The following is a 12,165-nucleotide window of genomic DNA, read 5'->3' on the forward strand; positions in this document are numbered from 1 at the left end:
AGAAGCACAGTAGCCATAGCATCGAGACAGCTTCCTGCTCTTGGTTGACGAACAGTCCTGAATGTCCACCTGAACCGCTAAAAGAGGCCATTGGGACCTTAGCTTCTGCAGATGGTAGTTCTTTGATCACTGGACTGAAATGGAAAATGGTACCATGTGGGGAGCACCTGTGTGAACCATTGTGAAGGCTCGCGGTTACAGCTGAAGGAGCATTGATGGTCCATTAAGCTGTGTTATACTTGACATGATCCAGGGATGTTTTGACGCTGAGACTTGGAGATGACAGTGGAAATTGTCCGTTTGCCCAGAATCTGCATCTTTAACCTCGATGAGTCATACGAATTAGAAGCAGAAATAGGCCATTCGGCCCCTCGAGCCTGCTTCCCCATTCAATAAGATCATGGATGATCTGTTTGTGTCTCGAATTCCACACTCCCATCTACCCCCGATAACCTTTGATTCCCTTGCCTAACAAGAATCTATCTACCTCCTCCTTAACAATATTCAATGACTCCGCCTCCATCTCCTTCTGAGACAGAGAGTTCCAAAGTCACACAACCCTCTGAGAGAAAAAATTTCTCCTCATCTCTGTCCTAAGTGAGCGGCCCCTAATTTTAAAACAGTGCCCCCTAGTTCTGAACTCACTCACAAGAGGAAACATCATTTCCACATCCACCTTGTCAAGACCTTTCAGGATCTTATAAACTTCAATCAAGTCTCCCCTCACTCTTCTAAACTCCAGTGAAAGCAAGCCCAGTCTGTCCAACCTTTCCTCATATGACAACCCGCTGATACCAGGTAACAATCTATTAAACCTCCTCTGAACCACCTCCAACACATTTACGTCCTTCCTTAAATAAGGAGATAAAAACTGCACATAGTATTCCAGATGTGGTCTCACCAATGCCCTGTATAACTGAAGCATAATATCCTTTTATTTTCAATTCCTCTCGTAATAAAGGATAGCATTCCATGATCCTTCTTTATTATTTGCTGTACCTGCATACTAACATTTTGTGATTCATGCACTAGAACACCTAGATCCCTCTGCATCTCGGAATTCTGCTGTTGTTCTCCGTTTAAGTAATACTCTGCTTTTTTATTCTTTCTGCCAAAGTGAACAACTTCACATTTTCCCACATTAACCTCCATCTGTCAGATTTTTGCCCACTCACTCAACCCATCTATATCGGTCTGCGAATTCCTTGTGACCTCTTCACAACATACTTTCCTACCTATCTTTGTGTCATCTGCAAATTTAGCTACCATGCCGTTGCTCCGCTCATCTAAGTCATTGATATAAATTGTAAAAAGTTGAGGCCACAGCACAGACCCCAGTAAGACTCCACTCGTCACATCCTGCCAATCAGAAAAGGACCCATTTATGCATACTCTCTGTATTCTGCCAGCCAGCCAATCTTCCATCCATGCTAATATGTTACCTCCTATAATATGAGCTCCTACTTTGTGCAATAACCTTTTATGTGGCACCTTGTCAAATGCCTTCTGGAAATCCAAGTACAGTACGTCAACGGGTTTCCCTTTATCCAAGGCGCATGTTACTCCTTCAAAGAACTCCAATAAATTGGTTAAACATGATTTCCCTTTCACAAAGCCATGCTGACGATTCCCGATTGCCTTGAGTTTTTCTAAGTGCCCAGCTATAGCCTCCTTAATGATTGATTCTAACACCTTCCCCATGACAGATGTCAAGCTAACTGGCCTATAGTTACCTGTTTTCTGCATCTCCCCCCTTCTTGAATAAAGAGGTTATATTTGCTACTTTCCAGTCTGATGGAACCTTTCCAGAATCCAGTGAATTCTGAAAATTAACACCAATGCAGCTACTACCACATTAGCCACCTCTTTTAAGACCCTAGGATGAAGCCCATCAGAACCTGGAGACTTGTCAGTCCGCAGCTCCATCAGTTTGCTCAGTACCGCTTCCCTGGTGATTGTAATTTCACCAAGTTCCTCTCTTCTTTCCACCTCCTGATTTACAGCTATTACAGGATTGTTTTTTGTCAAGTGCTGTTTGTTTTAAAATGGCGCAATAAGTAAAATGCCCACTGTTTGTTCTTCTCAGAATTGAACAGCTCTATCAGAATGTTCTTGCACTCTGGCACCAATCACACATAAACATGAAGAGCGTTGTGTCCTGGCATTATCTAATGAATGAAATTTCGACCATCCGTGCTTGGAATGTTTCCTCAGTAAGTATTTCTCCTGTATGTACATAGTATGACATGAATAATAAAAGCAAAATACTGCAGATGCTGGAAATCTGAAATAAAAACAAGAAATGCTGGAATCACTCAGCAGGTCTGGCAGCATCCGTGGAAAGAGAAGCAGAGTTAACGTTTCGGGTCAGTGACCCTTCTTCGGAACTAGAAAATATTAGAAATGTCAAAGGTTATAAGCAAGTGAGGCTGGGGTGGGGCAAGAGATAACAAAGGAGAAGGTGTAGATTGGACAAGGCCACATAGCTGACCAAAAGGTCATGGAGCAATGGTGTGTTGAAAGACAAAGTATTAGTACAAATAGGGTGTTAACGGACTGAAGGTTGAACAGCAGCAAGTACAAACATGAAAAAAAAACAGTGGGTAAGCAAACTGAACAAACTAAGATGAAATGAAATAAACATGAAAAAAAAAGTTGTAAAAAAGGTATGTATGACATGAATCCTCTTTGTTCTGATGTTAATTATGCTGATTAAAATGCTTCATTCCATTTGTAAAATAGAGGCGGGGGGAAACTCCTTCAGCTAGAAACATAAAAACAAAAGTCAGGGCTATTCAGCCCCTTGAGTCCATTCCATCATTCAGATCGTGACTGATCTGAATCTTAATTCCATTTCCCCTCCTTGGTTCCATAACCCTTAACACCTCACCCAACAAGAATCTATCAATCTCAGCTTTGAAATTTTCAACTGACATAGCCTCAACTTAACTAGAAACCAAAAAACATATCTGCCAGCCTGATCTGTGCTTCATTAATTTACACTTCCCTCTCGTTCCCATTGTGACTTCTCCATCTTTTACCAAACTAGGCTGAACACAAACTTCAGGGAGAATCAGGGCAGTCTTGTAATCTGGCACTCCTCCTAGAAAGTGGTTCTCATTCAACCACCGTTTCCTTCACAACTGGAGGTGTTGGCATGTGGAGTAGGAGCTGAACTTATCCAGGGGGAGGGGAGGTTGTTTCAGGTGTTTGGGTGTAGACCCTTTGTCAGAATGTAGTTCTGTCAGGGTAGGGGATGGGTGAGATTTGTCCCTGTGTCATTGGCCTGTGTTGTTTTCTCTCTTTGCATTTTTATGTTTCCTAAATTTTCTGTCTTTCATTCCTGACCTATATCTGCAGGCTTGTTTCTCTCCAATTTCCCGCATTGTCTTGCCGCCTTGCCATTTTAACCTGTTTTCACAATCTTTTATTGTATTAATGTCTTTTCAATACCCCACTGAGATGACCTGCTGTATCTTTCAGAAGTTCCTTGTTTTTCTGTTGAACAGTTTGCAGCCCATTCAACCTATTAACAGCTTCTCTGTGACTGTTCCATTGGTGTCTTTCCATTCTGTTTCCTTTTTCTTTGCCTAACTAAGGAACGTTCTTAATTTGCAGTTCTGACAAGTGTCTGTACCTGTCTTTACTCTTCACAGATGTGGGCTAACCTGCTGTATTTGCAACTTCTAATTCTGTTTCATTCTTCATTTGCACAGTTACCTCTGGTGTCACCCAAGGAGCTATCCTTGTCTTGCTCCTCCTATTTGTCATCTACATGCTGTCCCTCAGCAACATCATCCAAAAATACTTCATATTCCACATGTCAGCTGACGACATCCAGTGCTACCTTACCACCACTTCTCTCAACCCCTCTGGTATTTCTAATTTGTCACACGACTTGACTGACATCCAGTCCCGAATGAATTGAAATTACTTCCAACTAAATATTGGGAAGACTGAGGCCATCATCTTCGGTCCCTATCAGAAACTCCGTTGCCTGGCTACTGACTCCTTCCTATACCTGGAAATTCTCTGAGGCTGAACCAGACTGTTTGCAAACCTGGCGATTTATTTGACCCTGAGCTGAGTGTCTGACTCCCATATTCTCTCCCATCACTAAGACTGCCTATTTCCATCTCCATAACATTGCCCAACTCCACCTCTGCATTAGCTCATCCACTGCTGAAACCCTCATCCATGTTTTTGTTAGGTCTAGACTTATCTATTCCAAGGCTCTCTTGGCCGACCTCGCATCTTCTACCCGCCAAAAACTTCAAATTATTTAAAACTCTGCTGCCCGTGCCCGTATCCTAACTTGCACCAAGTCTCATTCACCCATCGTCCCTGTGCTCGCTCACCTACATTGGCTCCCGATCTGGCAACACCTCAATTTTAAAATTCCCATCCTTGTTTTTAATTCCTGCCATTGTCTTGTCCCTCCCTGTTTTTGTAACCTCCTCCAGCCTTTCAACCTTCCGAGATCTCTGTGTTCCCACAGTTCTGGTCTCGTCCATCCCTGGCAGCCGTGTCTTCAACTATCTGGTTCCTAAGTTCTGGAATTCTCTCCCTAAATCTCTCTGTCTCTCCACCTTTAAAACCTACCTCTTTGACCAAGCTTTTAGTGACCAATCCTAGACTCTCCTTCTTTGACCTGGTGTTAAATTTTAACTGATAACACTTCTGTGAAGCGTCTTGGGAGATTTTACTATGTTGTATAATTGCAACTTGTTGTATCATCTTGGTCTGTCTAGTCTGGCCTTTTGGAGCCTAACCAGCTGTAGGAAGAAAATTGTTTACCAAGTTAGTGAATTACTCGTGTTCACACTTAACTCAAGACTCTCAGGAATGCAATTAATCCCTTGATTCACAGGTGCAAGGAAGTTGATCCTGTGTGTGGATTATTCTGTAATTTCGAGAATGCACTTTAAGTAGGAGTCCTACAATTTGCCATTTGAGATTTGATATGTTGAAGGGAGAAATGAATATAAGGTTATGTTGATAGGATTAGATGAAGAAGGGTGGCAGGTGGCTCATGTAAAGTATAAACACTGGCATGAACCTTTTGGGCTTAATAGCTACAATTGCCTGGTTTTCTATATCTAAAGTGGTTCGATAAGTTCTGCACATTTTAATCTTCATGGTCTTCACACAAAGTGTTTCTTTTCACAGATAAAGACCATGCTGCCCGGGGAACATCAGCAGGTGCTAAGCAGTCTTCAGGAGCACCTCAAGGACTTCTTGGAAGACAGTCAGGAATCCGAGGCCTTCTTGGTCACCGACGGCAACCAACTTGAGAGAGAGGTCAAGTTCTGCAAACAGTATTATGAAGATCTGCTCAAATCAGCTGAAAGAGGTAATGGGAGAGGATGGTCCCAATAAAAATGTCAAACTGTGTATGTTTAACCTTGTGCAGCCCATTTGAGTGAGAGCCCAGCGAGCCAGCCAGCGAAGTGATTCTTAGCTGTTGGAAGGTGCACTTGAAGTGCAGTTACCTCAGATTTTTAAATGGTGCTCTCCATTCCTCACAACCTGAGGAAATTGGAAACTCCAGGTGCAGCAGTAAGCTGTGTTTTCCCCCCACCTCCAACCCCCTCACCTTATGTGGCACTGCACTGTGACACATTGGTGCACCAGTCAGTGATCTTAGCTCTGAGTGTCAGTCTGTAAATCATTTTCTCTCTGACTGCATCCATCAAAACTACTCATCTCACGACAACACAGAGTATCACTGTTGGGGGCAGTGGAAAGTGAGGTGGAGATTTTGTGGAGGTCTCCTGATCTCCCACCAAATTTTATATGTAACATTGGCGGAAACCCTGAGAAACAGCAGCACTGGCCATTTGTGGCGTTTCTGCTGAATTTACGGTGAGAGAGGAAGGCAGCAAAGTTGCACAGAAATTCCAGACAGGGTATTCGAAGTCAACTTCAAGACTTCTCATGGCACAAACATATGACATTAAAATGGGCAGTGAAAGAGCAGCTGGTCAATCGAGCCTGCCGTTGCCATGACTCATGGTTGTTGGAGCATCACAACAAAGCATCTCCCATAGACTGCACACACCCCTCCTGCAGCCATGTAACCTCCTGGGAGAGACAAACAAAGAGGAAAAACTCAGGGCCAACAAGGGAAAAAAACACTCGGAAAATTCATCTCCGAACTCCTCAGTTGATGGAAACCAGTCCAGGGGATCGTATGGACTAAGTGTTATTTACAAAGAGACTTACCTGTACATGATGCAATCTCTGCCCCAGTCAGGAACCAGTCCAACTCCCTCTCAAAGATGAGCAGAGTCTGCACCCACCACACCAGCTGGCAATACATTCCAGAGGCAAATTATGTTTGGGAATCAGCTTTTAAGTTGAATTTGTACAAACAAATTGTTCATAGTTGCAAGAAGTTCAAATACCAAGGAGGGATGTGTTGTGGGGGGAAAATGTGCAGGTGAGTTTTGAAAATCATGCAGAACATTTTCATTGAGAAGGGGATAAATTTGTAGAAAGAGCTTGCAGGAAAGGTGATTGAAGTGGATGGTATAAACAGGATTGAGCAAAACCTGAATGTGTTTCTGGAGAATGGAGGGATTGGCAGATAAGGTTCAAAAGGGCTTTGGTTTTAGCGAGAAAGGGACAAGCTTGCGGGCCTGTTGACCTTTCCCCTTTTGCAATAAATTATACATTCAAACGTTTTGACCTCTTATCACTAAACCAGAGGAGCAAGAGGAATCCGCTTGCAATCTGTTCATCTCGGAGGTACGGAACATTCGACTGCGTGTGGAGAACTGTGAGAAACGCCTGATACGTCAAATCCGCACACCGCTGGAGCGAGATGACCTACAGGAAAGTGTGCAACGAATTTCTGAGCAAGAGGTCAGTTTTAGAAGACTCTACCCCATTCCCTCTATTTAAAATCCTATCCCTGAAAATAATTTTATTAAGTTAATAAACATCAGAGTTACTGTTCAAAGTAATTTTATTCTAAATTTCCATTGGAACATTGTGGAATTTATTTTTTTTTAAACTTTATTCTCAAGATGTGGACGTCAGTGGCAAGGCCAGCATTGTAGTCCATCCCATAGTTGCCCGGTTATAACTGAAGTTAAGTCTCAAATACATTGGTATAGAACTGAAGTCTCATATTTACCCATTGGGAAAGCAGTTGGGTTTTTGTAACAATCGATATTATCACTTTTTTAATGAGTTTTTTTGTTAAACCGAATTCAAATTCTCAAGCTACTATGGTGGAATTCGGACTTGGGTACTTTGGATTATTAGTCTAATGACATAACCACTACACCACCCATACTGCACTGACTGCACTTGCTTCTTTCTGTCACCAGAAATTAAAGAGCGAGCTGGAGGAGCTTATTGTGGATCTGGAGAAAGTGACTGAAAAGTGTGACAAATTCTTTGGACAAGCCTCTTCGTCTTCAGCTCCGACCCTGCGTACAGAACTGAATGTGGTGCTGCAGAATCTCAATCAAGTGTACTCACTGTCCTCCATTTATTTGGATAAGTAAGGATTCAGTCTTCATAAATGCCACCTTTCTCAGTGAATAAGAATGCAGTAGTTTGTACAGTTTTTTTTGGTTGTAACATAACAAATACAGTGTAATTTGTAAATTATGGACAACTTGGGCACTGGTGCCAGTTCTCTTTTTTTTGCAGGTGTTTTTCATAAGTATCATTTTGTGCACTTTAAAGAAAAAAGTAGTAGAATGGGGAGTTCTTTACCCAGCATCCATAGTGGTAGAGAAACCACTCTATCCCCAGGACAAAGAAGTACAAGCATTCAATCCCAGAGATAGAATAGTTTCTGTGCCACTGTGCATGCTGGGTAAAGGGCTCCCCATTCCACAAAAGCCTTCTCTGTCACAAAACCCGCTGCCAGCTCAGGCTGACTTACACGTCCTGTGTTTTAAGTTGTAACAGACTTGGTGCATTGTAGGCTGTCTGTAGTTTATAATTTGTGAGTGTCTGTGGTTTCAGAGTGCCTTGTGTATATTTTACCATGTAAGTTATTTGGGTCTCTCAAAGTGTCTGTTTTAGGCACGTGATGGTATTTCGTGGGTGCCCGTTTGTGCAGATTTCACTGCAGATGACGTTGCATGCACTGAAGTGATTAAGATGGTGGTGCTGTTGGATTCTTGGGTTGAGTGGGACCAAGTTCAGAGACGAATGCGACTGGTTTTGTTTCATGTTCTAGTGAGTGGGGGAGCATACAGACAGAAGGACACGATCCAAACCAGTGGCTTCGAGGAGGAAAGTTAACACTTCCTTCGTGCTCTCTGTTTTCCAATGAAGCAAAAACCTGTGCTTTGTTCTGAGAGGAATAACAATGAATTCTCTCTGCATTAAATCTATGTTCAAGTAACTTTCATCTGGATCTATAGGGCACCAAAAGGGTTTGATTGTTTTCTTTCACCAAGAATGCAACGGTTTACACTTACAGCAGCAAGTTCATCATGCCAATCATTTTAGTGAAAGACAAATCAGCATGATTGCAAAATGGAATTTCCCACTAACTTGCTGGAGGGTCTCCAACCACGATATATGTTTTAGAATGTTCATGTTTATAGGGTTCTTCCTTTCTTTAAAAAGACTTGCATTTATATTGCACTTTTCATGATCTTAGCATGTCCCAAAGTGCTTTAAAGTCAATGAAGTACTTTTGAAGTGTCGTTACTGTTGCAATGCAAGATATTTGTGCATTACCAGCTCTGACAAACAGCAATAGGATAATGATCAGATCATTGATTTTTAGCCATCTTGGTTGAGGGATAAATATTGACTAGGACATTAGAGAACCAACTCCACTGCTCTTCTTCACAATAATGCTGTGCAATAATTTGCATTCACCTGAGAGGGCAGATGGGACTTCGCATTGATGTCTCATCCAAAAGACGGCACCTCTGTTGTGCTCAAGTCTCAGTTGTGGGGTGTGAACCCAGCACCTTCTGACCCCAAGGCATGAATGTGACCAACTGAGCCACGGCTGGCGTTTTCCACAGGGTCACATGCATGGAAACTCCTGACTGTCCCAATACGTGTGGGCCTCTGTTTTTGGGAGTAGAGATGGGGGGGGGGGGGGGGTGGTGGAAGAATCCAAGGGGCAGTCCTGTGAGTCGAAATCTTCTTAAAAGCAAAAGTTAAAAACCATGGGGCTATTGCGATGTTATCTCAGTTCAAGGCAGAGGCTTAAAAATAAACCTTGTTTCCAATTACAGGTTGAAAACTGTCAATTTGATTGTTAAAAATACCCAAGAAGCAGAGGCTCTTGTTAAACAGTATGAGACTAAACTGGGTGAGGAAGATGCAGTACCACCTGACACTGAGGCTATTCAATCTCTCCAGAATACACTGAAGGTAATGAAGATCTTTCTATCAAATCTCAAAATTTGGAAAGACTACATAGAACTACATAATTTTTACAGCACAGAAACAGGCCATTCGGCTCAACTGTTCCATGCCGGTGATTACGTTCCACACGAGCCTCCTCCAGCCTCTCTTCATCTCACCCTATCAACATATCCATCTATTCCTTTTCCCTCATGTACTTACCAAGTTTCCCTTTAAATGCATCTGTGCCATTTGCTCAAACACTCTACGTGATAGCGAGTTCCACATTATCATCACCAACTGGGTAAACAAGTTTCTCCTGAATTTCCTATTGGATTTATTTATCGTCTACTTATGAGTCCTAGTTTTGCTTTCCCCCACAATTGGAAACATCATCTCTACAACCACCCTATTGAAACCCCTCATAAATGTATAGACCTCCCTCGTGTCACATCTCGGCCTTTTCTAGAGAATTCAGTCCTTACACACATACTCACCTTCCTACACTTCACTCCTCAACAGCAATGGCGAACTGAAGTGGACGAGAGACGGGAAGTCTTCCATTCACTAGAAGATGAACTGCAGAAAGGAAAGGCAGTCAGTGAGCGCATGCTGAGGTCACACAACGAACGTGACATGGACATGGACTGGCACAAGGAAAAGGCAGTTCAGTTGGCTGAGAGATGGGAGAGCATTCATTCCCAGATTGACAACAGGTCTGTATCATTTCTAACTGCATGTCCTTCAGAACTAGTGAATTGTGCAAGTACCTATTAGGGGAGCAGAATGGAATCTTCTATGATAGAATTCATTTCGCGTGTAAAAAGTGCAGGGCATTGAGCAGCAGTGCCACTATACTATAGGGTGCTAACTCTGGACTGGTTCTGAGACAACCCAATGCGCAGCTGTCTGTGAGTGAGTTAAAAGAAAGACTTGCATTTCTATAACAAGGTGACTCCTGACAACGCAGCCCAGCGTCAAAGTCATCAGAGCACTGCCAGCTTCGCACATACGCAGAACAGACTCTTGCTGTCAGTATGGTGCTGTGCATGCACAGCCTACGTCAATACCCAGCTTGCCAGGACTAATTCGCACATGCGCACGAAAACATCATTCGCGTACTGCAATGTCTACTCGCTGCTCGCTCCCCACCTCGCCACTTATCCCACCTCGGCCTCTTGCTCCCGGGGAGAACTTCCCTGCACTTCTTTGAATATTGCCGTAGGGCCTTTTCGGCCCACTTGAGAGGGCCTGATTTAACGTCTCACTCACAAGACAGTATCTCCGACAGTGGATCACCCCCTCATTACTGTACTGGGCGTGTCAGCCTACATTAGGTGCTCAGGTCTCTGGGCTTGAACTCAGAGGGGAGTTCCCACATCAGGGACTGGAGGTAAATGAAGCTTTGCCTATGGAGGAAGGAAATTTCTGAAAAGGAGTAGCTTGAACCCTTCTAGGTCCAGTGGGATTAGCACAGATGGGACTAGCAGAGGCTTGGCAATGAGGAAATAATGAAAAGGAGGCAACCTAGAAGAAGCAAAGAAAATCCTTTTTAAATATGAAACATATCAATATACCATACATTAGAACCAAGATTAATTGCTACTGAACTTGAAGTATGGTGAGAGGATTGGGATGCAGTAAGGCTGAAGAGACAAACCCAGTGGTCGAGTGTTAGAAATCCATCCTCTCTGCTTTCAGGCTGCATGAGCTCGAGAGCATCAGCATATCCCTGAACTGGTACAGAGATTGTCATAAAGACCTTGATCAATGGATCCAAGAAATGGAAACCACACAACAGAAGATGCAAGAACGTCAGCCAGAAGACATCCGAGCCCTCGCTGATGAACTCAACCAACAAAAGGTAGTTCACTTGTTAGTGATTCGCACCGGGTTAAAGTAAGAATGTATGAGTAATGGGCAGTGAGCATTTAGAGACTTGCTGCTCTTAGAAGGGCACAAGGAATGTAATTCAATACTTGATTGCTGAAGACGTCAAGTACATGGGCCAGAATATGCTGCCGAATTGATGGCGAGTTTAAGTCTAACTAATGGAGAATGCTGCAAGTTGCCTGATCCAGAAAGTTCTAAGACAATATTTTCTGTTCCTTTCTGTTATCTGCCAATGAAGTCTTTTTATTAAATAATATTGGCATGATAAAATTTTGAATGCAAGACATTTTCTTTGCAACTAAGGATGATTTGAATCTTGTAATAGGTTTATAATACTGGTGATCAGGTTTGTACTTGATGTGAGCTGACCAAATTTGGAAGTGCTGCTAATTACAGTTATAAATGTTGGGACGTCAAATCATATGAACAAATATTTGCTGAGAGGCCGAGCAACATAGAAAATGGAGAAAACATTTCTGATGCAGCCATTTGACAAAATGGAAAAGAAATCTAAGAGTTTGCTGAGTTCAATTCTTCCTTGTTTTATTGCAGATGCTGGCTTCGGAGGTTGAGATGAAACAGGGCAGGATGGATGAGTGTCAGAAGTACTCTGATGAATATTCCTCTGCTGTAAAGGTGAGGTGGGAAATTCAATTGGAGTCAAGTGGATGTATTTCATTTAAAATAATTTGATAAAGTTTTATTTAAATCGTGAAGGGTTTTGACTGGCAGGTGGTCGGTAACCAGAGGACACAGATTAAGGGTAAGTGGATAAAGAGCCAGAGGTGAGACAAGGTGAATGTTCTTACTCAGCAAGTTTTTATGATGTGGAATTCACTGCCTGAACGGGTGATGGAAGCAGATTCAGTAGTAACTTTCAATTGGACAAACGTTAGAAGGGAAAAGTTTTACAGGAATATGGGGAAAGAGCAGGGG

The 12,165-nt window shown here is 42.7% G+C and overlaps 1 protein-coding gene across 10 annotated transcripts in view; it reads left to right on the forward strand.

Moving 5' to 3' along the window:
* dst (dystonin) overlaps nt 1-12,165 on the forward strand; it is a 666,855-nt gene that overhangs the window by 303,305 nt on the left and 351,385 nt on the right. For all 10 annotated transcript variants that reach the window (XM_068020163.1, XM_068020162.1, XM_068020167.1 and 7 more), the window contains 8 exons: nt 2,087-2,213; nt 5,170-5,353; nt 6,710-6,867; nt 7,338-7,513; nt 9,225-9,363; nt 9,859-10,052; nt 11,038-11,200; nt 11,782-11,865. In XM_068020163.1, the coding sequence (XP_067876264.1) occupies nt 2,087-2,213; nt 5,170-5,353; nt 6,710-6,867; nt 7,338-7,513; nt 9,225-9,363; nt 9,859-10,052; nt 11,038-11,200; nt 11,782-11,865 (1,225 nt within the window). The remainder of the gene's footprint in view (nt 1-2,086; nt 2,214-5,169; nt 5,354-6,709; nt 6,868-7,337; nt 7,514-9,224; nt 9,364-9,858; nt 10,053-11,037; nt 11,201-11,781; nt 11,866-12,165) is intronic.

Source organism: Heterodontus francisci, chromosome 3, assembly GCF_036365525.1.
Source record: "Heterodontus francisci isolate sHetFra1 chromosome 3, sHetFra1.hap1, whole genome shotgun sequence".
NCBI classification, from domain to species: domain Eukaryota; kingdom Metazoa; phylum Chordata; class Chondrichthyes; order Heterodontiformes; family Heterodontidae; genus Heterodontus; species Heterodontus francisci.